The following is a 27733-nucleotide window of genomic DNA, read 5'->3' on the forward strand; positions in this document are numbered from 1 at the left end:
CTCAATAGCGTAATTAAGAGTTTCTTTATTAATTAAATGGCGTAAATTACGTATAGCCTATCAAAACCCAAATTTTTATACCAAACTTTTTACCCACTATTATAAAATAATATTTTGGGATTTTTGGAGATTTTTATTTATTTTTAGGCTGAGCATAACTTAGGATTCTAAGATTAATTCGGTTTATGCCGGTTTTGCCCTTTTTAGCCATAAAATGAGTTCTGCAAATCCTTTTGACCTCAAACCAATTTCTACTGATTTGTTATGATAAATAAGTTATTTTGAGCCTTCTGGAATATTAAAAATATCAGCTTTTTACAGAAAATCCGGAAATGGCTCCAAATCGGCTTTTTAGGCATTTTTAACGCATAAGTGTGCACTAGAACCTTATTAAGCTTAAGGGATTGAACCTACTGATGTAATTAGTATATTTTTATATTTTAAACAGTAGGCAAATGTTTTGAACTCAGAATTCCAGAATTGACCTTTTAGGCACATGTGAAATTACCAAAATGCCCCTACGGTGCAAAGTAAGGTTAAAGATAATAAATTTCACATAAATTTGATGCCCTACAGTTATAACTTAGTAAATTAAGTATATTTACTAATTTAATTAGACCTGTAACTCAGGTTATCATTTTAACCCTTTTTTCACTTTATAAAATGACCAAAACGCCCTTATGAGGCATAGTTTTGGTTTAAAATCATTTGGGGCATAATGGAAGGTATCATTCTGATATCACAACATATTTTAAGCATATTGACTTCAGAAACTTGTATTTGACTCCTATGGTTACTCGTTACGCATTATACGCGTTCGGATCGGCTTATGCGACTAGCTTGGCCATTTTAGCCGAAACGGGTCAAACCATATCTTTTTGGTCTCAAAATTCAGAATGTGATTATGTTACCCATATAAAACAAGTGTGCAAGCTTGTTGGGACAAAACCACATTCTAAAACGGTCTTCGCCTTATTGTGCGTTTAAAACCGTAATCTTTATATAAAACTAACCGGTCTAAGCTTAAGACCCGTTAGGATTCTAATAGGTTATTAAAACCTTAATTTCCAGATCTAGGAGCCCAGTAAAAGCTACTTGCACTCGTTATATTTGGTTTATACTTTGCTCAGGTAAATACGTTTAACTTATTTTCCCTATACGGGTTTGGGATACGGTATATAAAATACCGCTTGGTCGGGAATTGACCTTAACCGGTCTTGGTTATGTGCAGTCAAATTAACCCGTTTGAAAATGCTGTTTTGTTTGTTTAACGCCTTTGGGGGCTTATTGACCATGTCCCGGATATCCTTGGCATCATTCAAAGAATGGCCACGACCTTAGCACTCGGGTGTAGGCGTACACCCGTAGTGTTGTACAACATGTATAATCGTCGGCACGAGAGAAGTCTCGCGGCGGAATTATATTAAGTGGTGTGTCTATTAAACTTTAACCCGGCATGACCCGGGCTACTGAACGCAGAACAAACATGTAATTCTTTTACAAGATTATTAAGCAAATAATTATCCCAAGTTATAAAAAGTTTTATGCCACGAGCATTTAAATCAATTTTAAACATTTTCAAAATGAGTCAGTTAAATTGTATTTACCAGTGTAAACTGACGTATTTTCCAAAAAGACTAAGTGCAGGTACTACGCGTAATAGGCTGGTCACTGCTTAAGCATCCATAGAAGTCTCGCAAGCTTAGGATGCATGAAGTCTGTTGAACAATATTTTATTTTATCTTGCGATCCGCCTGTGGACCTTTTACTTTCCGTTTGTAATACTTGGATATTACCTCATATCGGATTGTAATATATTTTGCTTCCGCTGTGCATTTAAATTGTGTGGTTTGACTATGATGATATCAACTACGTCACGGAACCCCCACCGGGACCACCGGTGACACGTGGTAAAAATTTTGTGATATTTGAATATTACAATAATTTAAGTTGAAATAAATATATCTTTGCTTCCGCTGTGCATTATAATTTGTGTTGTTTGACTATGATGATATCAACTACGTCACGTTAATCCCCCACCGGGCCCACTGGTGACACGTGGAAATTAGGGGTGTGACATGCACCTTGTAGGAATAGAAGGTTTGCAGCAGCGTCTTCGCTTGACTTAGATAGAGCGCCATTACTTCTCCCTTGGCTTCATACTGCCCGTTGATCTGGCCAGCCACTAGCATGGAGTCCACATGCGCTTCGATGTGTCGGACTCCTATTTTGATTGCCAACCTTAAGCCAACAAGGAAAGCTTCATACTCGGCTTCGTTGTTCGTACTTTTGAAATCCAGGCGTATGGCATATGTGAATTCATGCTTGTCAGGGCTTACCTGTCGAAGCCCTGCTCCTGCGCCATCTTCGTTAGACGCGTCATCTGTGTATAACAACCACGGTTCTTCTACTTGCTTCTTCTCAGCTTTCTCCATTGCTTTACATTCTCGGTCCTTATCGTCAGGTACCTCTGTCATGAAATCTGCTAGCACTTGCCCCTTGATGGCTGGTCTTGGTCTGAAAACCACATTGTGACCTCCGAGTTCTATCGCCCATTTGGCTAGCCTTCCTGAGATTTCTGGCCTTGCCAGGATGTTGCCAATGTTGTAGTTTGTTAACACATGTATGGGATGGTTAGCGAAATACCTTCGCAGTCGTCTTGATGCATGGATCAGCGTGAGGACTAGTTTCTCCATGATGGCGTACCGAGTTTCTGGGTCGGTCAAGGTTCGTGACACATAGTAGACTGGTGTTTGGATACCTTGACGGTCGACAAGTAGCACTGCTCCAACTGCTCTATCGAAAGCTGACAAATATAGTACCAAGGGTTCTCCTTTGATTGGTGCGGTTAGTGTCGGCAGTTTGATGAGGCAGTCTTTCATCTCGCGGAACGCACTTTCTGCTTCCGGAGTCCATTGGAACTGGCTCTTCTTCATACAGTTGCACAATGTTTGATGAACGGAAAGGATTTTGTGGCGTGATTAGCTAAGAAACGATTGAGCGCTGCTAATCGTCCTGCTAGTTTTTGCATCTCTTTGATGTTTGATGGGGAAGGCATTCTTTCGATTGCTTGAACTTTTTCTGGATTTACCTTAAAGCCATCTTTTGTGACAATGAAACCTAAGAATTTTCCTTCTTCCATACCAAATGAGCATTTTGCTGGATTCAGTTTAATACTTACGCTGCGCAAGGTGTTGAAAGTCTTTTGGATGTTCACCAGCATCATGCTTTCTTCCTTGCTCATAATCACTAAATCATCCATATACACTTCGATGTACTTGCCGATGGCATCGCTGAATGTCTCGTTCATCAATCTCTGATAGGTCGCGCCCGCATTCTTTAGGCCGAAAGGCATCTTGGTGTAATAGTACAACCCTGTCGGTATGCGGAATGCGGTTTTGTCTTCATCTTGAACAGCCATTTGGACTTGGTGGTACCCCTTGTAGCAGTCAAGGAAGCACTTCCACCTGAATGTTGCTAGAGAGTCGATCTTTTCGTCGATATCTGGTAAGGCGTAACAGTCACGTGGACATGCCTTGTTTAGGTCTTTGTAATCTACGCACATTCTCCAGCTTCCATTTGGTTTTTTCACCATCACTGGGCTTGCCACCCATGTCTGGTATCTGACTTCTCTGATGATGCCTGCATTTAACAGCTCCATTACCTGCTCTTTCATGGCATCGTGTTTTATGTCGCCCAAGTGGCGCTTGGCATGTACTGGCTTCGCTTCTTCCGAGACGTTTAACCGGTGTTCTGCTATGTGCCGTGGAACACCCACCATATCTGTTGGTGTCCAGGCGAACACGTCCCTATTTTCGTGTAACAACTTCTTGAGCGCCGCGCGCGTTAAATCGGACATCGCAGGTCCCTAGCCCGTCGGAGAGCTAGATTTGCCTCGATTGTTTGTCTCTTTCCTTCAGCTTTTCTCAAGCAGCTTCTGCTATTTCAAGAGTTTGCTGAGCTTCTTGTGGATCAATGTCACTACTTTTCTCTGCATCATTTACTAAAACAGTGATTTCATTATTACCTATTCTAGCAAAACCGCCCATCAGAGCCATCGTTAGCCATTGGTCGTTAAGGCCAAGGTGACTGTCTGTTCTGGGTATGCACTGTTCAGTACCCATTTTTCTGCCTCTGCGCGCGGTGCTTGTTTGCTTGCCTTTGCGGGTCTGACCTCATCAGTTGCTAAGACTTCTTTGCTTGCGTATATTAATGCTATGCCTGTTTCTGTTGGGAAACCAACAGCTGAGTGTGGTGCAGAGCATATCATACTGAAGTCTCCTTGGGATTCCCTTCCTAAAAGAATGTCGTGTCTTGAATGCGCGGGTAACACCATAAACATGACATCTTCTGCTCTTGAATTTCTCCCATCTGAGAGTAGCACCGGGAATGATATCGGTCCCAGGGGAAAGACGGCTTCGTTGCAGAAACCAGTGAGTGGGTAATCGACTGGTTCTAAGCGCGCCTTGTCCTCCTGATCAAATTGATTGAAGCATTGTTCATATATGATGTCCGCGGTGCTTCCCGGATCGATGAAAATGTAGTCTGTTTGGTAATGGCCGATCACTCCTGAGATGACTATCGGTCGCTTTTCCCTCGGGCCCCCTCTAACAACGGGAAAAATAACTTGCCGCTCGCGCCACGAGTCGTCTTGTGTGCGCTTGTTGTAGTTTCTCCTTGGCCTTCGTGGACCTCCCTGAACCATGTGGGTTTCTAATTTCCTGAGTTTTTTGTTATCTGGCCCTTCCTATCGTCTTTGAATTTGGCGATAATCGCGCTTTCCGCCCTTTACCAAGTGAGTGAGCTTTCCATCTCTCAGGGCCCTTTCAATTTCTTGCTTTAAACTGAAACAGTCATTGGTTAGGTGGCCCGTATCCTTGTGAAATTCACAGAAGAGATTGGGATCTTGACCCCTCTTGTTGCGCATCTGCAGGGGTGGTTTGAACTGGTGATTTTCAGTGGCCAAGACCTCAGAAGGGGTCTTTGTCAATGGTGTCCACTATTTCTCCCTGTTTTCTCTATTTACTTCTTTTCGGTGGACTATTTGATTGATCGTGTGGCGCGCATCTTCCCTTGCTGGGCTTCTCTCTCTGTGACCGGACGCTTTCCATGATTGGCTTCTGCCCTTTTTGTTGTGCCGGTCGTTGTGGGTATATCCGCGTTGACGGTGATCATCACCGGTCAACTGCTTATCTGTTTGTTCTATTGTTTTGGCTGCCTCAATGAAGGTTTCCCAATCTTTGGGTCCTCCGTCTCTTCCCTTTACGCGCTTGATTAGATCATCGCACTTGACTGCCCTCATGAAGTGCGCGCGCATCATTTTTTCACCCACGTCTCCGATCTCCAGACATTCCTTGTTATATCTTGTAATGAAATCTTCTACGCTTTCGTGGTCTCGGCGCCATATATTCAAACAATCAGCTGGGTCTCTGGTGTGTCTACGCTGTTGGGAGAAGTGTGCAAGGAACTTCTCTCGGAAGTCGACCCATGATTTGATTTTTCCCGCTGGCAAACTGTCAAACCAGATGCGCGCTGCGCCGACGAATGTTTGTGCGAAGAGATGACACCAAGTTGGCAGGTTCCATCCTCCTGTTGCTCCTGCGCCATTAAAAACTTGAAGGTGGTCATCTGGATCTATGAGCCCATTGTATGTGCCCACGTTGTGTGGCAACTTTGTCTTGTCTATAACAGCTGTGGCGATTTCCCTGATGAATTTTGAATTTTCAGCCATGTCATCTGGATGATAGCTTAAGGTGTAATCATGTTCTGCCTTTGGGTTGTACCCTGCGCGCTTAGCTGGTTTGTACGACTCGTGTTCTGGGTGTAGTCTGCTGAACACTGTGCTTTCTTTGTACGTTGGGCCTTCTTCTTCGTCTTCCCATTCATTGTTCATATTGTGCGCGCCTAGGCGGCTTTGAATCGGCCTTCGTTGTAAGTTGGAGTGCTGCACATAATTGCTTTCTGTTTCACCGTAGGTGTTGCGCGTGTCGTGCGCGCTGGGCTTTCTGATGTTTGGTGCAGGTCCTTTTTCTGGGCGTAAAGTCCACGCATTGATCTGCTGAGTCGTGTGTGTGCTCAAAGATCGTTGCGGTGGGGAAGCGAATGCTGACTGATTAGCTTGTGCCTGTAGCAAAGCTTGTTGTGCGCTGAGCTGCGTATAGACGAGGTTTATAGACGCCATTTGTTCGGCATACCAGGAAGCCAGAGTTTTTCCTTCGGGTAGCCCTAAAAGTGCAGAGAAATTCAGTTGTGCTTGTTCCGATGGAGCTGAGGGGCCAGCTCCATGGCTTGGTGTCTGCACTGGTGGAGGCGTTTGTTGGACTATCCCTGGTGGAGGTTGGAAAGTGGCTCCATTTGTGGTTTGAGTGATTATCCTAGTGGGGGCTTGGAAAATGGGTCAAGTTGTGGTTTGACTAGCAATCCTGGATGCACTTCCAAAGATACTAGGAAAATCGTTGTTCGCTGGCCCTTCTTGGATAATTTCGTTCCTCTGGCCCCGTTGGACGTGTGCTGTGTCCGAAACGAGTTCAAAGGAAGAAACTTCTCCGTCCACTTGGTGTGAAGGGTTTTGTTCAGCCATTTTTGGCGAGTGTTTTTCGAAAAGAAAAGAGATGAGATTGGTCTTGCAAAAAAGCGGATGACGCCAATGATGAAACATAGGTTAACACTGAGGTTAATCTGTGGGGTTATTTCTTCTGTGGGTTCAATCTCCTTTCTTACTCGCTGAAATGACCTAGATCCTGCAAACCAGCAACACCGTTAGTCTCGTTAAGAGGGGAATATGGGGGTTTCCCTCTTAACCAGGCTCCGGCGTGAGAATAAGTACTGTTCTGAGGGAGAATAAACAGTGTGTGTTTAGTGTGTGAGAATAGAGAGCCAAAAGATCCTCAACCTGAATGATAAAGGGTCCTATTTATGGCCGGAGGGTGAAGGAGGGAGGAGCAGCTGTGCCAGCTGTGGATGCGCGCCAGCTGTCCGACCAAGGGGAATATCCTCTTGGTCTGCTCTGCCACGGCCGGTGTAGTGATACACGTGGCGCGCTTACGTTTGTCCATGCTGGAAACCTTGTACTGGGCGTTGTCAGCTCTGCCCCTTGATTTGTCGCAGGCCTATGTGGCGTTCTGCGACTGGTGACACGTGTTGTCCTTTTTGTCGGGTAGAGCATCTTTGATGTCACCTGCAGATCTTCCAGAAGTTTCTAGAAGCTTCTGGATCGCTTTGCTGATGTAGGCGCCATGCATGCTCAAAAAGTGGTGTGGTCCCTGCTATGTAGGCAAGGAATTGAGACCATACCTCTTCAATTTTCCTTTTCGTTTTTCCTTAATATGATTACCTATTTAAATTAACAACGTAATTAGTAAAGAGTAACTGATGCTGGATTCACATAAGCAAAATGAAAATTAGGAGTAATCTGAATTCATAAATCACGTTGAATGGCTAACACCCAAAATACGTCTATTATCAAGGAAACTCAAAACCTTGATTACAGAAATCTCTACTCATGTTCATGGTATTTATAGCTAATCTATCTCATTAGACTATAACTAGCATTTCTATTATTGAATTTACATAACAATTATTTAACATACTTCCTAACCAAACACGTATAGGAATCTAGACAATTATCAACTAATTAATTAATTAATTAATAAATTAATAACCATCTTCAGCCATCCTTCAGGCACAAAGCCACAGGATGACCTCAGAATTTCCAACATTCGCCCCCTAAATTTCTGAGTCGTATACTAGAGGTCTTTAACGCCAAGTAGATTTCAGATATCCTTGAACTTGATTTTCGCCGGTGCCTTCGTCAATATATTCTTAATCACCCCGACACACATCTCTAAATACACCAATGCGACGTGGATTTTTTGTAAACTTTCGTGACGTTGTTTTTCCATTGACCGGTTGTTTTAAACGTGTTTTACACCGTTCAATCTTTCAAACCACCAGACACTCATTTCTAGATACACCATTGCGACTTGTTTTTTTATCTACATTTAAACTGAGTCCAGGTAATGCACAACCATTATGTTTATCTTTATATATGTTTTGGGGTAAATTTTGTTCGAATAACTTGTCTTTCGTATATAACGATGTAATTGTTCTGTGACTTTCAAATATACCTTCGCAACGTGGTTTTTATATCATTACGTTTGAGATTACTTATTTTTATCTACGTTTCGAATCTGTCGCAGGGTGTTCAATAATGTATTTTTTAACCAACAAAGTAAAATAGGTAGGCGATCAGTAGGGATGAGCATGGTACCCGTTCGGTACCGAAAATCCTCAAAAGTGGATACCGGTACCGGTACCGAATATACCCGGTACGGTATGGTTCAGTACTGGTACCGATTCAGTACCGGTATTTTAGTGTAAAAACCGGTAAATACCGGTACCGAAAATGTCAAAAGTTGGTACCGAATCGGTACAAAAATGTACCTGGTTCGGTAAATTCCGTACCAGAACCTGTTCGGTACCGGTACCCGGTATCATTTGCTCATCCCTAGAGATCAGTATAATATTGAAAATACCGATACTGAAATCGCCAAAATTAGGTACTAGTATCGAAAATATTTTAATACAGGAAATTCGATATTGATATGATGCCAGTACCCGATACGAAATGTTGATCCCTAAAATGGCTATCTCATCTTTATTTATTGTTATATAGACACAGTACGAGGATTTTAACTTATCTCATTTAGAGCATTCACATCCGACCCACTAAAATTCTTGAGTGGAGTTTTTATAATATAAAAAGTATGAAAAGTGGTTGTGAGTGAAGGAGAGAGAAAATGTTATTGTTCATCTCTATATTTGAGGGGACACTGTTCACCCCCTATAATTTTTTAATATATTTTGAAAGTGATTGTGAGTGGAGGAGAGAGAAAAGGTAATGATAAAGGTATAAAAGAATATTATTTAATTGAAAAGGAGAGAGGGAAGATGTAATGTTTTTTAATATAATTTATGGTGAAAAAAATGATGGAATGGATGTGAATGCTCTTAAACTTTGATTTTTAGTACTTTGTGTTACAACTAGTTAGATGCCCTGCCCGCTTTGCGGGGCGATCGCGGAATAATTCTCAACCAATTAAAAAAACAGTACTATAATTTTGGTAGAAAGAAAAACTAAAATGATGACAAGACTGTAATTTTGAGCGAGGGTAAAATCTTAATTTTTAGGTAGGGGAAATTATAATTTTATTTTGAACTGTGGGAAAAACATATTTTTGAATTGAGGGTGAAAGCGTAATTTTGAACCGAGGGGAAAATCGTATTTTTCAGCTGGGGGCGAAAGCATATTTTTAGTTAGAACTAGGGGCAAAAACGTAATTTTAAACTAGGGGCAAAACCGTAATTTTAAAGTGGGTATAAAATATTAAGCTGGTGTAAAATCGTAATTTTAGCTGGAGGAAAACGTATTGTTATTTTTAACTGGGGCGAAAACGTAATTTTGACTGAGGGTGAAGTCGTTATTTTTTAACCAAGGGCATAAACGTAAATTTGAGCTAGGGGCAAAAGGGTAATTACAATTTGAAATTGGGGCGAAAATGTAATTTTTTAGCTAAGGAAAAACCGTAATTTTAAAGTGGGTATAAAATAATAAACTGGTTGGTCTAATAAGAATTGATCACCACCAATTTAAACCAATGAAAAATGGCAGGGAAACACTATTCCCTGCCGCTCTTCACGCTCATGTGGTTTGTAGATATAGGAATTTTGTATTATATTTAAGGAGTTTTTTTCTTTTTCACAACATTCTATTATATAAGAGCATTCACATCCAATCCATCAAATTATACATACATTCCACTAAAAAACAACTCCTATATCAATATATTTCCACTAAAAACAAATACTTTTTCTCTCTCCTTTCAATTAAATAATATTATCATTACATTTTTCTCTAACTTCCACTCACAACCACTTTCAAAATATATTAAAAAATTATAACGGGTGAACAGTGTCCCCCCAAATATACAGATGAACAGTAACATTTTCTCTCTCCTCTACTCACAACTACTTTTTATACCTTTTATAATATAAAAACCCCTCCTCACATAATTTGATGGTTAGGATGTGAATGCTCTAACACATGATCACTTCCATTTACCAATAAATCCCTACACACTTTTTTTAGTATGACATGTGTTTGTTTTAATTGTCATTTGTAGTATTTTGGCTCGAGTAGCTAGTTGACAAAGGGCATGTGGTCAGAGTCGTCCCTGAAAACGCTTGAAAAAATTTAGGTCTCGGGTGACAAAAAGAATTGGGCCTAAAATTATGGTTAAGGATAAATGAATTACAAAAATAAAAACTTAGTGATGGAGCAAAGACTCAAACTTGAGACCTTTACATTATTTTGAGATAGTTTTTGCCACCACACTACAAATAGTTTTTTGCATAATAAACGGATAAATATACTAAATATATAATTTAATAAATATATACAAGCTTATAAAGACTTATCGGGCCCTTTGAAATTTTGGGCATCGGGCGTCGGCACGGGTTTGCCAGGTCAGAGCCGGCCCTGCCTGTGGTGGGTTGGGACATGGTGTGGTAATAAAGGTGTCGTCTTTATTTTAGAGGTGAATGGTTTAAATCCTGCAAAGTGCAGGGATAGGTGATTTAGGAATAGATTAAGATTGTCGTTCTAAATAAAAATACTTACATGCTTTTGTGTTCTATCAAGAGACTTGGACCAGTCACCAAATCCTGATAAACATAATAATGCCAATCCATGCAGGGGCGGATCTAGGCCGTTTTTGTGGGTTCTCAGGAACCCATTCGGTTTAGAAGAAATGAGCAAAATTAGTAAGAACCTTGTATGATTTGGAAAAAAATAGTGAGAATTAATAAGAATCTACCATAAGGAACACAGTATAAAAAGTTCTTAGATCCTCCACTGAATCGATGAAGTATAATAAGTAACATGTGGAACATTATAATCTGCTTAACATGTGTATTAGAAACATCTTTTTACAAACAAGTGTTACAAGCTCAACATAAATGAAATGTACATCTTTGGATTGGTATAAACAAACACAATTTAAGATTAGTGAACACAAACAAACAAGTTTAATATATCACAGTTTATCCGAAAACACATCTAAATTAAGGTTCATAGATACGAAAATTAAGTAGTTTTTATATAAATATTAAGTAGGTGATCAATTACAATCTAAGAAAAATTTTAAGATATCATTTTTTATTACTAGAAAACTCAATTACTAATTAGTTATATTTATATAAGTAGTTAGGGAACCTAATATTTATACAAATATAATTATTTATGTATTTACAAAAACATTCACGAACATAAACGAACGTAAATAAATGAATGCTTATGAACATAAATGAACGAACACAAGGTGTGTTCATGTTCGTTCTTTTATTAAATAAACAAACATAAACGAACTTCCCACAGAACAAGTTCACGATCAGTTTATGAAGGTTCGGTTCATTTACATGCCTATTTATTGCTGACTAGATGATAGCCAGGCAGGTCCGACCCTGAGAATTCATGTACCCTATTCGAGCTTGAAAAAATGTGCCCTTAGGCCTTAACGAAATTGGGTATGGGCTCACTAAAGGTCTAAACCTAATGCCAATGGGCTAATAACTAATCTAAACCATAAAATAGTTTTGTAAATGGGCCTATGTTGGTGTTTGTATGTGTATACCCTATTAATTTATTTATTTTTACATATACATATCAGAGTTTTTTAAAAAATAACGTACCCTTCAAAATATCGGGCCTTAACCAGTGGTCCTCCCCGCCCACTTTCAGGGCCGGCCATGCGCCAAGCCTGATGGGTTGTTTTTTATAGTGTAAGCAAAGTTTCTTCTGGAACTATGAGTCTCAGTAAATATAAACAACCATAAAAACAAGTTGAACAAGCATCAACAAATAAAAAGTAAACCTTAGAAAATTCACCATCAGTAACTTCATTCTAACTTCACTCTGAATGTGACTATTCATAAATGGCATGATAAATACATTAATAAGTCAGAAATTTACATACCTTTTTGTTACTATAAATAAATGGCAAACAGGAATCAACAACATATGTATGTTGCAAGTCCCCTATCATATCTATGTGCATACGGGTGCATCTACCATTGAAAGTTCTTGAAGCTCCAGAGAAATGAAAGTTCCAAGTCCCCTATCATATGTACTAGGTTAATTGACCGCGCGTTGCGGCGGTAGATTACCGCGAGCATTTGATTGGTATTGGTTCGGTTCGGTTCGGTTCGGTTCGCTACAGTACTGGAATGATTGCACTCGTTATAGAAAGCAACACGTGTTTATATCGATGTTGTCGTCGAACGGCATCGATTGGTTTAGTATCGAAATTCATTTATCGTCGCAAACACGTTGTGTCAATGAAAATTTATTGAAACCAGAAACCATCAAAATGAATACGAATACCGGTACCAATTTTGTTCGGTATGGTACATGTTAGCTTATCATAAGTAAAAACAATAAAAATAAATACTTGTACAGAGTTGTATAAATGAAAAATAGATGCTTTAAAATAATAAATTACCATTCATCGCCGGTTTCATTTCTGTCGCAATGTTGAAAAGAAAACATTGTTACGGTTTAAATATTTTGAAAAAATTAATAGACACATCTTATTAGAGTACGATACGTGTAAGCTTATCAATAGTAAAAACAATAAAAAATAAATACCCAGAGTTGTATAAATGAAAAATAGATAGTTTTATATAATAAATTACCATTCATCGTCGGTTTAAGTTCGGGTGGCATCACAGTGGCATGGTGTTCATTTTCAATAATACTTATATCGCAATGTTGAAAAGAAAACATTGATACGGATTTAAATGTTTTGAAAAATTAACAAACACAGGGTATCAGTTAAAACAAAATAAATTGTATAAACAAAATAAATTGGATGATGATTAAATATTTTTAAGAAAATACATAAAAGTTGAATATAGAACTAAAAAATAGAGTAAATTATGATTTTAGCCCCTGTGGTTATATCACTTTTACCCTTTTAGCCCAATTTTTTTTAATATCTAAGCTCTCAATGTCTTTTTTCTAACTCTTTTGGCCCCTAACACTAACCCCATCTATTAAATGTTAGGGGCCAAAAGGGTTAGAAAAAAGACATTGGGGACTCAGATGTTAAAAAAAAAATTCTTAGGCTTAAAGGGTAAAAATGATATAACCACAGGGGCCAAAATCGTAATTTACTCTAAAAACACTCTGATAGTATAATAAATAGATATGCGTGATAATAGCCATACCGATACCTTTACAGATGTTCGCTCATAATTAATTCGGTTTGTTAGGGTACCAACACGGTACCCAAAAACACTCTGAGTTGCATGCAACTTCGTTCTGAACAAAATTTATACTCGAATGTTAAGATACAAAAGAACAGTTTATAACATATTTGAATTTATGAGTTCTTTGATTGCATTAATGATACAATAGATGCTTACAATACATGCTTTAAGGACTTTTCATGTCTTATTGATGTTTTAATCAATTAAAATAATACAATAAAAGTAATCAAAACTAAAAAAACAAACAATACTAATAAAACAATTATAAAACACCCTTCATGAGCAATTTCTTTTAATATGTACAATTTAGTGTTATGAGTAATGAGGAATTTATTTCATATCACTCCAATGTTTCCGTTATCGGTTGAGGTGTGACAACATAGCTCTGACATGACACTATAAAGCCCATAGATGCTTTAAATCACTATAAAGCCCCTAAGGCTGCCAGATGTAAGGTGCGGTTTAAACCCTTTGAATTCATATGTGTAGTATAACAACAACAATAATAATAATAACTTTGTTATAAAACTAGAGATTTGTTATAAAACTAGAGATCAAAACTTCCTCAATATGAAATATATCTCTCTTAGTATCCCCTCTTCTTTATTACAGAATATTTTCTCTTGTTTCGTATATTGAATCACAAGATCGAATGTTGTTTATATAGAAAAGAAAAGGAAATAAAAACAAAACTGGTGGGGCCTATAAATAATAATTCGAATGAATTATTTCCTTTACTGTGCGCTTTTACTGTGCATATAATTGTCATCCACCGAATGAATTATTCATAACACTCCCCCTTGGATGACACTTTGCAAATTTTGGGGTAATTAAGTACTGCCTCATTAAAAACCTTGCTAAAGAAAAACCCAGTGGGAAAAAACCTTAGCTAAGGGAAAAAGAGTGCAGTCTATAGCTCCCCCTCAAGTTGCAATTTGTAAGGCATCATATTCTCCATACGTGACGCATGCCAATGTCATGAACGTGTTTCCTGAAAGTTGCTGTAGGTAGTGCTTTTGTGAAAAGATCGGATGAATTGTTGCTAGATTGGACATATCTCATCTCGACTTGATTGTCTTTAATAAAGTCTCGAGTATATTCAAAAATCTTGGTGGTATATAAGAGTGTAACTTGTAATACTCCCCTGATTTCATTATGTATCGTTTAAGCCTTCTGCGTAGATCTTTTAGTTAATATTTTGCCACTTCATTCCTTGATGCGTAATTCTTTATGTTCGCAAAGTTGTATATCTTCATATGAGCCTTCTAGTGCCTCTTCTTATAAATAAATATCATAAGATCCATAACTGTGATTTGTTACATTCCCTTAGATGTATTGAAATATTTGTTTTAACACATTCTAATGTCTCCTTGCTTGACACATGCGATATTACACCAATAAATTCATCCAAGATATATAAATATATATATATATATATATATATAAGCGTGAATAGCTAGCAAGAAATATTAATGCACAATTGTGATTATCTATAATATTTCTTGACTCGGAATCTCAACTTTGGTAGGAGATCAAAGTAGTCATCTGTTATAAGAAGTGACTGAATAACCTTTAACGTACATAAAAGATAAGCTTTGTTCATACTAAAACCGACCCGATATATTCTAGATGGACTTACCTTCATGCCTGAACTACAGGTCGAACAATAATTACATCATATCAAGGTCTTTCAAAAATTATCCCTCTAAAAGCTCGACAGATTCTCTCGATGTTGCCCAGATATCATCACTGTAAACTGGGATTATAGTGAACTTTTAGGAGAGGACTTTTGATAAAGATGGATGATATTATCAAACTCATATTGCTCTTTATCATAATATCTAATGAGTTGTACAACACTCAATCCAACTATTTTATCCATACTATCTTTTTAAGTTTATAAAGATACATTCATGAGGTTTTGAAACCAAAGCTTCAGACATTTACAATCATTCACTTACTTCTTTTCACTTTGAAATGTATGTGCATGCACTCTTAGGAGTTCTATTACATAAACCTCCTCATTGATTTCTACATCATATGCAAAGATGTCTTGAACACTTGCATCATTTGTATAATACATATTGTACCATGCTTATACATTGTACATTGAGATACCATAATCACCAAGTACAGGTATTCTATGTATGTTTATTGGTGCACAAGAATTATATCCATAAGATATTTTCACTTAACCTTATAAGCACTTAAATGCTTTAGGATACTCATCAGGAGTTCCAATTATATTCAACGTATTCAAATATGAATCTGTATACAACAATCATATCATTCTCGAGAACTTATTTTACATGATTTTAATAAATTAAATCCTTGAGGACTTTCATGTAAACATTTAGTATCCAGTAATTCATAACTTTCATAGACATGTATCAATTCTCTTTATATTACCAGACTATTTAAATATTGGAAAACCAATACATTCACCACCGGAGAATACGTCTCCTCATAATCAGTCATAGATCTTTGCGAAAATACTTGTGCCACCAACTTTGCCTTATATCACTTAATTTGATTTTAACATGATTCGCGTAAAAGACACTTTTGTATCCAGCATATTTTCCAACTTCAGTTGTATGGACTGTTGGCCCAGAATTCATTAGAGAACTAAACTCTGCCTTATTTGCGTCTTTCTATTTTGACCAATCATTTCTTAATATTCATTCATAGGCAGATCTTAAATCTTGATCCTTATCATTTGATCATTTTAAGCGCTTCATTATATACAAAAGTATAACGATGTCGATTTTATTTCGATTCCATACATATGTTAGACATGATACAACTTATCGAGATCTCTTTATTTCCAGGTACCTGAGGTTCTTCTTGAACCATCATGTCTATTGTCTCTTCAAGAGACCTTTTTAATATCACCTCGACTTGACCATCTTACTTAGTTGCTCCAACTTTCGAGGAATTGTATTACTATAATCGACTAGTTTACCATGCTTCACGCTTCAGGCGCGCAATAGACTCATTAGAAAATATGTGGTGTCCTTTTGGGACACAAATATAAGTGGAGCATAAGCAGTTGATTATGTGACTTACTTAGTCACTCTATTTAGGTCAGTGAACTTGTCTGGTAATTTGTTCTTTAATACTGGTAAATGAATTATACTTTAACCTTCTAGTTCATAGTTTATAGTCTGAGGATCAAGATGACATGATAATTCATTTCACTTTTCACTTTCCAACTGCTTGTTATCTCCCCCTAATGTTGGGAACATTCATTCACTAAAGTGAAAACCAATGAGCCATAAACGAATTTCTCACTAATGGCTTTAAGTATTCAATCACGGACGATTGTTTATACCCAACATATTCTCAAATCTTTTAGAAGTCCCATCTTTGTGCGGTGAGTTTTAATATATGTCGCACAACCATAACCTTTGATGAGACATCTTTGGTTCCTGACCAAAAACCAACTATATGGGGAGAATTATAACTTATTGGCTTGATGTGAATTGATACATGAACTTTTGTTCTCATGATCATACACTTTGCAAACACATCCAGTGATTGTCTCAATAAATCATGTCCAAACTACATGAAGTTTTACGTGTATTGCAATGATCATTATGTGAAATTGATTTATTATCAAAATCATTATATCAATCTGGAATAATATGCTTGCTATCACATTAGCTAAGCCATAATCACACAAACTTCAGGTTGTGGATTTGATAACCATTTAGACGATGCATCGATTTAAAAACACTAAACGGTATCATGTTGGATATGTATATCCTTTGCTTATTCCAGAATACTTAGGGATTTACACCCTACTTTCATTGATTAACTTTTTTTGAGAACAAAAATTACATTTTATAATTTTCTAGAAGGATCTGTTAGTTCTTCAATACATTTCACATTATTATTTTACTCGGTGTGGTCTAACCGGTCATGCCAACTGATTATGATTCATAAACTTCTTATTTATGATCATATATGTATTACTTGTAAGTAAAAACACAAAATAGAATGTATGTATTAAACAATTTAATCATAATAATTTGATAGTCTATTATGATTTGAACAAACTTACATTATATAATGAATCAAATTCAAACTCAGAATCATAAGGTGGTGAAGGTGGTAGAGTTAGTTGCATACTATTAGCTATTTGTTTTAGCATGTCTTCCAACCATTTATTTCTTTCTGTCAGTCGTTTTATTTGTTTAGACAAATTTCGAATCTGATCGTTTAACCTAGCCACTTCGACTCCTATTGAATCTGAAGGTAGATTCAATTGAGGTACCATACATGATTCTATTATATTAATTGGTGGCAATTGTTGTTTTACTTCGTTTAATAGTGATTGGAAAAACTGTTGCGGTAATGGTGATTGCAAAAATGATTCTGATGCTAACTGCTCTTGGAATATCATGTTTTTCATCAAACAAAGTTTGTTGCATCGTTGAATCTTCCTCGAAAACTAAAGGTGAGATGTTTTGTAAGATGTTCGGTTGAGATAGGTTAGTTGTAATATGTTCTTGTACGGGTGGCAGCTGTGGTTGTAGATCAAATCGATAAAAAGACGGTCGAGGAAGCTGCAACAATGATTGTTGTAAATTTTGTGTTGAGGTACTTTCTAAGATAACTTGAGCTTCCTCCGACTGGAATGGTTGATTTAGTATATAATTATGAACAGGGGTTAGCCTAATAGAGTTAAAATTTACAATCCCAGATGCCTTTGGTGGAGATAATCCTTGGATAATCTGATTACTTAAGACACCTAATGATTTTGCTATTTTTGTAATGTAAGACCCTCCCATGAGACTTCTCAGAGGATTTGTTTGTTGATTTAAAAGATATGTAGCAAGCTCGTGGGCAATATTACAAGGAACTTGCTCAAAAATACTATGCAGATGGAAAAGGTCGGTAGCACTAACCCTATGTTGATTATTCTTGCGCCCCGTGATAGTGTTGGCTAAAACACGATGCATATATTGATAACGAGGGTCTATGAATTTCATAGAATTATTATTGTTACACCATTCTTTTGATGAATGGCTTAGCCAATATTCTTTTATTTCCTCAGGGGAATAAGAGGTTGATGCCTCCGTAAAAATAGGTTGTTTAACTTCTTCATCTGTATATATGCCCAGATGAACTGCGAATTCTGTTAATGACATATTATAAGATTGTCCACAAAGTCGAAAATGAATAGATTCATCGGTAAGACTTTTATCATATTTAAAATAGAAAGTGGACAAGAACTCATATACAAGTTCATCGTATGACGGTTCTAGGATGTCGAAGAAACGACGCCAGGGCGTATTAGGTGGTAATAATCTCGCCAGTAAACCACTTGGATCAAACATTTCCATCTGATACCAATCAATACCGCTAATAGAAAAAACTTCAAGATTCTTGAGTTTTTGATACCTCTCACGATTGGGTAAATCAGTAAACCGAAGGAATCGATGAATGTTTGCTGCATTTGAAGATTCAGCATATGCTACTGGAAGATTTGCCATTTGAATATTTGGTTTTGTTGAACTAAGAAAAGTTTGGGTATGGGTTATTTTGGGTATGAGTTGAATTATATCAGAAGTTGTAGCTTATGTGTAGATTAGCTCGAGTAGTAAGTTTCTTATATAGATAAGAAAATTTAAGCTTACACCATACGTTTGGTTAAGGCTTCCATGATACGTTTTGAAACAGTTCACTGTAGCTAGTAAATGTTATATGGCATAAATAAATATTAGATGCATAAACAAAAATGTTAGGTACATAAATAAATGTTAGTAGTCCCATGATTATTATATCTCCAGAGCAATAGGTTCTCTGTACTAATTTTAATTTATCACAGAACTATATTATAAGTATACATATATATAAAGGAGAAACGGGATCTAAAAGATCATCCTAAAGGTGTATGGTTTTACAACTCACTGGTGCACCCTTAGGCTTTCAACCTATATATATGTATATATATTTAAATATATGAAATTCTTACATTGAGTATGGTAATAGCTCCTTTGCTTTTGTTGATTTGCTTGGTTGACAGCGCTCGTGCTGATAACGTGTTATAAAACTAGAGATTTGTTATAAAACTAGAGATCAAAACTTCCTCAATATGAAATATATCTCTCTTAGTATCCCCTCTTCTTTATTACAGAATATTTTCTCTTGTTTCGTATATTGAATCACAAGATCGAATGTTGTTTATATAGAAAAGAAAAGGAAATAAAAACAAAACTGGTGGGCCTATAAATAATAATTCGAATGAATTATTTCCTTTACTGTGCGCTTTTACTGTGCATATAATTGTCATCCACCGAATGAATTATTCATACTGTGCAGAGTTACAGAAGATGTAACATGTGTAAAACTGGAAACACTTGTGTAACATTTTGGTGTAACACATTTTACAGGTTGTATCTTTAAAACATGTTTACCTATAAGTACTTACAAAATATAAAGCAGAGTAGGAACACAACTTTTAAGGATGTTACATACATTGTAGAGAAGATGTTACATGTGCACACACAATTAACATGTGTAACATCACGACAAGTGTCATGTGTGATCTTTTTTTGTTACCCTAGGGTGCTAAACGTATTACAACGTTCATAACACACGTAAACTTATACTAACATCCGTCCCTATGTCCACAGATGATATAGAACATACTCCACGTTACCATATTTACTAGTATTCTAATGGCACTAAATTGTGGACACCGAATGTCAACGAGCAATATCATCCTATTATTGTTAAATCATACGTCACACTGGAAGAACTTCTTGCCATGTGTAAGGCTTATAACCAAGAAGCTGGGTTCAATGTAAAAAATATACGTTAATTTAGTTTTTTTTATCTACTAATAACATTGTTAATAACAAGTCTAGGTACTTATGTAACATGAAGTGTATCGTTTGTCCCTTTAATTTGTTACACTAGTCTCATATACTTATAGTTACATATATTACTTGTTTGTTCATTGATATGACATTTTGGATGATGTAATGTTGTTACATATGTAATTTTGCTAAGTTTAAATTGACACCAAAGGGGCTGACATATGTAACACATGTATAGCAATCTTACACATGTTACATATAGGTGTTACATGTGTTACAACGTCAAGGTTACACATGTTACATATAGTTGTTGCATCCAAAAAAAATTGCCTTCACAACAACATCCGTATTCATCCAAATATTGGCATACTAACAATGAAAATAAAAATAAATTTTATATCAATAGTTGTAATGCTTCTAAAAATGGTCTTCTAAAAATTGCCTTCACAACAACACCATCGTCACCACGAAAACCTGATGATGCGTTGTAATCCTTCCGCGGGTTTCGCTTCTTGATAACCATCTTCATCTTGAACACAAAACATCTTTCCACCTATGAACAAAACAAGTACATCAATATTAAATATTCTATAGTTAAAACTTATTAATCTTCTATGTAACATGTGTAACGTGGCTATACATGTGTTACCTCTCTAGTGTAACACATGTTACAAACATGTGTTACATATGTGCACCCCCCCTTTGTGTCCAAAAAAGGGTTGGGGTATCTATAAGTAACTTGCATAATGTTGTTACTACATATGTAGCTAATTATCCCACAAAAAAAAAACTAGGACTTTTTATTTGTAAAATAAACGAGATATTCCGAATAAATTATGAAGTTTATACGTTTTAACATTTAACAGCCAATCTAAAAAAAAACAATAAGCTGGTCTCATATACTGGGTGTAACACATGTAACACCCTATATACAACATATGTAACCCGCAGTGTAACACGTGTTACAACATATATAACAAACAGTTTAGAAATTTTAGCATTAATCTTCGTAAAAATAACAATATACTCTGTACAAACAATTTAGAAAGTCAACATTAATCTTCGTAAAAAATATCAATATACTCTTCGCATAAATGTAGCTGATAGAAATGTAACATATGTAACAAATTATGCCAGTAAAAAACACGAATTTCTATTTGTAAAACAAAACCGATATCCGATTAAATTATGAACTTTCTAAAGGTAATGAAAATGTAATATCGGAGTGAATTTATTCAAAAAAACAACTAAAAAACAAAGAAATTTGAAACATACATCGTAAAAATTTTGGATTTTCAAACTAATTATCTACCATCAATGGTGATGCTGAATTTAAACAAAACTAGAACACAAATTAAACCAAATCCAATTCATAAACCCTAAAAAAACCCAGCTCACCCACACCCCCCCCCCCCCCCCCCCCCCACACACACACACAAATCCAACTAAAAGCAATCATTAACTCAAAATCGCTGGACAAACAATTTAGAAATTTAACTTTAATCTTTATAAAAAAATCAATACACTTTGAAGAGAGAAATACAACATACAAAAATTTCTTATAGATCTTGATTTAAAAATAAAATAAACAAACTAGCTCTGTTTTTAAATCTACCAAACGTTATACAAAGTATAAATCTAAACAAATTACATAAATTAACAAAAGTAAGATCTTTAAACCTGTTTCTCTCTCACACACTTGTGCGTGTGTTCTTGGTGTCTAGGTGAACAACAGGAAAATTGTTATCTCTCCTTCCAAAACATTAGCTTTCTCTCTCTAAAAAACAGAAACAAAGATGTGAAATGACACCGAGCTTCCTTTTCTTTGAGAGCTTTGATGGTGGCTTCGATCTTCAATGGTGGCTTCGATCTTCAGATTTCAAGGTTGGAAGGGATGGTGGCTTTGATCTTCGATCTTTGAGAGCTTTGATGGTGGCAGATCTTTGATGGTGGCTTCGATCTTCATATTTCAAAGGTTGGAAGGGATGGCTTCGATTTTCGATCGTCGTCTTCTTCTCTCTCTTAAATCTCTCTATCTCTACCTCCTGAACTCTCTCACACACACTTGTGTGTGTTCTTGGTGTTTATTTTGAAACATGGAGAGAGAGAGAGAGAATGAATGATGATGATGATGATGGTGAATTTACAGAAGAAGAAGAAGAAAGAGATAGAATAATATATTTTGAATTCTAAAAGAAGAAGAAAGAAGAAAGAGGGAGAATGAAATGATGGGTAATAAATGAGTTGATGGGATGGGGAAGAAAGTGAAATGATAGCTTGATCAAATGACCAATATGCCCTTTTAACATGTGTTTTAAAAAGATGATGTGGATCAATCTTGACCACACAATTAAGGTTTGCCAAGTTTTCTTGATTAAATGAGTTTTCCATAGATACTTAGCCTTATATATATATATATATATATATATATATATATATATATATTATCTGTCTGTCTTTGTTTTAGGCTAGAATAAAGAAAAGGTTACCAAAAAGCGTGTTGTATAAAAGACTTCAAGTGCTGGACGAACATCAAACCGGCAACGTATTTCATGGATTCCGTCCCATTGCTTTGTCTTCAGATCTGTAAGTGTTCCTCGTATGTTTTTATTTATATGTAAATTCAGGACATAAAATAAGGTTAATATTGCATGCGAAATACATTGCCGTTACGTGTTATTTTCTTTGCTCAACTAAAAAATAATTCCTCCATTTACTGCTCAACAGGTCTAAAGCTGCTCGAGCTAAGAAGTTGCTTCAGAAAAAAGAAACAAAAAGAGAAGAAAAACGAGCTGCAGCGTTGGCTGCTGGAATTGAGTGGCAAAGTGACGAATTGGATGATGAATCTCCTGTAAGTATTCTATGTTTTATGTGAGGGGACAAAAAAAAAGTAAATATTTATCAAATTAATTGATTTGATTGCACTTTTAGCATCATATTGACAAACTTGTTTGTTCACTTATGACTTATCTGATTAATTTGCTTCACATGACAGGCGGCATATAGAGAACCTCCCATGCCTAATATCTTAAAGGATGATGACCAACTTACACTTATTGTGGATGTGAGCTCTTATTCTGTTTTTATACTTGTTTTAATTCTTAAGGAACAAACAGTTGATCAATTTTACCTTTTCTAAACCGTGTTTTCTCAATTAATATATGTGTGTTATATCTAGTTATGCAAAGGATTAGTATCAGTGAAAAAATATTCAGAAGCACTTGAAATTATCACATCGATTCTCAAGTTGGCACAAAACACTTTATCAGTAGAGAAGCAAGAGGAACTTGGAGCGCTTGGGGCACGTAAGTCTTCAAGATCATAGAAGAAAGTGTTTGATAAGCCGCCCCAAATTATTGGTTTCAAAGAAAGGACAGTTGTTCTCTTGAAGTTTAATGCATGATAATATTTGAATTTCTTTACAGAGATAGCATACAATAATATTGATGGCCCAACAAATGGATGGGACTGTGCTCGATACATCGTTACCCAAAATCCTTACAGCTTTGCAGCATGGAATTGCTACTATAAATTAATGTTAAGGTGCATACTTATGTTCTACATAATCACATCAACTAGTGGTTTATGGTTTATTGATCTGAATCAGTTCTATTGATTTACAATACCCATTATATAGGGATAATACGATCGAATAATAAGGAAACGATATACACAATATGCACAATTAATAAGAGATCACAATCTATTCCTGAAATAATGCCTAATATTCTTCTGGAATATTCTTCGGTATCGCGAGTAAAACGTCATACAGAAATAAGGTTTCTAATTATGTGTGGGCTATAAAGGACATTGGGCAGAATATAGGTTCGGTTGGGTAGGGTGTGGAAACCAGTGCCCGTGCTTTTAATTGGGATACAAGTGCCATTACCGACCATTATTGAACTGCATACAGGACAAGAGTTGGGAATAACAATTTTACCTGGATCGCGTGCCGAATGCGAGCTTGCTCTAGTATCCATAATGTCATTATTCCACGAGGCGTTCGGGTTCATCTGCATATTATTAAAGGCTGCACTTAAATCAGAAGGGCACAGCGCATCATACCAATATTGGTGTGGCCCGAACTAAGGAGATGAGTAATGGCCCGAACCAGCAAAGTGGGCCTGGGACTGCTGTGGTGCGGTCTGGGAATGAGAAGCATTGGGCCGCCAGTTATTTTGTGTTGGGTAAGGGCATGGGGGTGTGGTCCACCAGGCCCAATTCGGGTATGGAGAGTTGTAAGCCGAAGGGTTACCAGCAGTCCAGAAAGATCGGCCGTAGCCTGATGAACCGTCCCTATTACTGTAGCGACCGCCGCCCCTGGAGCCATTTGTTGTTGTGTTCGAGTGGGTGGTCAGAGGCGGTGGTTGTGAGAGCCGGCTGTGGAGCAGATGGTGTAGTGGTGGTCGGCGCTACCAAGACTGAAGAGGCAGCCCCTTTTTGCGCCTCAATACGAATGGCATCATCTTTTAGGAGAGAGATGGCGAGGTCCCAATCAGCATCTTTGTTGTTAATAAAAGAAGTAGTAGTGTTGTACTCGGGAGGAAGACCACGAACCAGCTGTAACACCAACCGAGAGTCAGAGACGGGTTGATCGACATCTGCGAGTTAGGTGGCAAGACTTTGAAGCTCTTGACAATAAGCATCTAAAGAAGCACAAGCACCAAGTGTCATCTTGCAGAATTTTGTCTCGAGTGCAGCAGCCGTGCCTTTTTATTGCTAAGGTATATTTTCTCCAACTTGGCCCAAGCATCACTTGCTGAAGCATTGTTATCAATGATGCGTTTGAGAATATCATCCGATACAGTACTGAAGATCCACTGCATCACAAGAGCATCAAGTTCCTTCCATAAGTCGTATTCTGGAGCTGTCTTTGCAGGAGGTGGCTGCCGTCTATGTGGTTTGCAACTTTGTAGGCGGTCACATGAAGGTTAAAAAGCTTAACCTAGTTTGAATAGGTTACATTCGTACCATCTAGGGTACGGATTTTGGCATTGATGTTGGTGACCGAGTAGGCTGGGTGAAGAGCAAGGGGTTTCGGGTTTGAGGGTTCAGGTTCAGCATCGGATTTGGTCATGTTTGGCCGAAAAAAAAAAAGAAGAGGAAGAAGAGAGGGATGGCGGTTTTAGGGTTTAGGGATTTTGAGTCGTAGCTCTGATACCATAAAAGTGGTTTATGGTTTATTGATCTGAATCAATTCTATTGATTTACAATGCCCATTATATAGGGATAATACAATCGATTAATAAGAGGAAACGATATACACAATATGCACAATTAATAAGAGATCACAATCTATTCCTAAAATAATGCCTAATATTCTTCTGGAATATTCTTCGGCTAAGACTAAAGTCTAAAACACTTGCATCTCTAGCTTATTCTTAGGATTGCCATGCTGTTTTTTTCTAACATACTTTTTGTCACCTGACATTTTGTGGATCTTAATGTTCAAATCTGTACATTATTTGGTTCCTCTTGTTGTAAGATCGAGGCTGGATAAGCATAAGAAATTCTTGCAAGAGAAGTTTGTGAAACATGAAGATTGTATACCGGTTCTTTTAATTAAAGGCCATCAATTTACAATGCTTAGCCAACATCAAGCAGCTGCAAGTTGTTACTTGAAAGCCTATAAATTGATGCCTGAAAATGCCTTGGTCAATCTTTGTGTTGGTATAATTTTCTCCCATCTGATTAGACATAACTTTTCTTTCCGAATTCTAAGTTATTAATATTTGCTAATTTGTTTTTCTTTAATTTAGGAACTGCCCTGATCAACCTATCTCTCGGACTTCGACTTAATAACAAGCATCGATGTGTTCTGCAAGCTTTAGCTTTTCTCTATAACAATCTTCGCCTTTCAGAAAACAGCCAGGTGTTTCTCGTTTTCTTTATTCTTCTCGTTAATCAGTTTTTTATTTTATTTTATTTTATTTATTATTATTATTGTTATTATAAATTAGAAGATTTTAATACTAGAGCAACCAAAACTTATTTTACTAAACTTTGTGTGAAGTGGCTCATGGAAGTTGTTTATGTAACAGGAATCCTTATACAACCTAGCCCGAGCCTATCATCATGTTGGTTTAGTCTCGGTTGCAGCTACATATTATGAAAAGGTGCTTGCGGTTCATCAACAAGATCACCCTATACCAAAGCTGCCAAATGATGGTCCAGAAATCACTAATGATCCGAAGCCCGGATATTGTGACCTTAAAAGAGAAGCAGCTTACAATTTGCACCTTGTCTATAAAAGTAGTGGATCTGTAGATCTTGCTAGGCAGGTACTTAAAGATCATTGTAGTATTAAATAATAATGTATGACTTTTGGAATGTTTGGACTGTTTCTCATGAAAAATAAAAACATAAGAGTAAACTTCCGTTTTGCTCCCTGTGGTTTGGTCACTTTAACGGTTTTGCTCCAAACCTTTAAAAATAGCCATTTTACTCCCTGATGTTTCGGTTTTTTTGCCAGTTTGCTCCCCGCCTCTAACTCCATCCAAATTGTTTGTTTTTCCATTTTGTTCCCCGCAGGGAGCAAACTGGCAACAAAACCAAAACATCAGGGAGTAAAATGGCTTTTTTTAAAGGTTTGGGGCAAAACCGTTAAAGTGACCAAACCACAGGGAGCAAAACGGAAGTTTACTCAAAACATAAAAGAGTACATACGGCTTTACATTGTTGGGGTCCGTTCAATATAACTGGTTAAACCCAATGGGTCAAACAGCCCACCAGGTTGCAGCTTGTCTTCCAAATCTTGCACATAACTGGTTAAACCGAGTCTTGGATCCAGAAAAAAAAACCTCTTAAATGTTTTAAACTAGTAAACACACCCGCGCTACGCAGCACCAACACTCTGTTTAGCAATCAAAAGAAATGCTCAAAATGATATTTATATTTGTTTTAAATCGATCGAGAATCTTACATTGGAAAGGAGCGTTGTTAAACCGTAAATAATCTATATAACATTTGCCAACTCGCATGAACAGTGTTTTTTTTTTTTGGCTTTTTGCTTTTTGACTTTTTTGTCTCTTTGGACCAAACCAATTTACGATTTTGCCATCAGTTTAAAATTCGAATAAAATTACGCTTTTGCCCTCGGTGGAAAAAATACAATTTTGCCATCGGTTCAAAATTACGATTTTTTTACTTTTTTGCCTCTTTGGACCAAATCAATTTACGATTTTGCCATCAGTTTAAAATTCGAATAAAATTGCGCTTTTGCCCTTGGTGGAAAAAATACAATTTTGCCATCGGTTCAATATTACGATTTTTTTTTTTACTTTTTTGCCTCTTTGTACCAAACCAATTTACGATTTTGCCATCAGTTTAAAATTCGAATAAAATTACGCTTTGCCCTCGGTGGAAAAAATACAATTTTGCCATCCGTTCAATATTACGATTTTTTTTTTTACTTTTTTGCCTCTTTGGACCAAACCAATTTACGATTTTGCCATCAGTTTAAAATTCGCATAAAATTACGCTTTTGCCCTCGGTGAAAAAATACAATTTTTCCATCGGTTTAATATTACGATTTTGCCCCGTTTAAATTTACAGTTTCACCATTAGTTTTGTTTTATTCA

The 27733-nt window shown here is 36.7% G+C and overlaps 1 protein-coding gene and 1 long non-coding RNA gene across 2 annotated transcripts; one reads left to right on the top strand and one right to left on the bottom strand.

Moving 5' to 3' along the window:
• Window positions 1-20479: 20479 nt before the first annotated feature.
• LOC118485579 lies at window positions 20480-22112 on the bottom strand. Its single transcript, XR_004876756.1, has 2 exons — window positions 21834-22112; window positions 20480-20706 (listed from the first exon to the last, which is right to left on the bottom strand). It is a non-coding gene; the product is annotated as an uncharacterized LOC118485579 (long non-coding RNA).
• A 363-nt stretch (window positions 22113-22475) lies between these two features.
• Window positions 22476-26536, top strand: LOC110901420 (general transcription factor 3C polypeptide 3). Its single transcript, XM_022148251.2, has 9 exons — window positions 22476-22508; window positions 22621-22739; window positions 22881-23004; window positions 23149-23217; window positions 23332-23458; window positions 23579-23690; window positions 25639-25823; window positions 25913-26025; window positions 26195-26536. The coding sequence occupies exons 1-9, from the start codon at window positions 22476-22478 to the stop codon at window positions 26462-26464; spliced, it is 1152 nt and encodes a 383-aa protein (XP_022003943.1). The 3' UTR covers window positions 26465-26536.
• The last annotated feature ends 1197 nt before the right edge of the window (window positions 26537-27733 follow it).

Source organism: Helianthus annuus, chromosome 13, assembly GCF_002127325.2.
Source record: "Helianthus annuus cultivar XRQ/B chromosome 13, HanXRQr2.0-SUNRISE, whole genome shotgun sequence".
NCBI classification, from domain to species: Eukaryota; Viridiplantae; Streptophyta; class Magnoliopsida; order Asterales; family Asteraceae; genus Helianthus; species Helianthus annuus.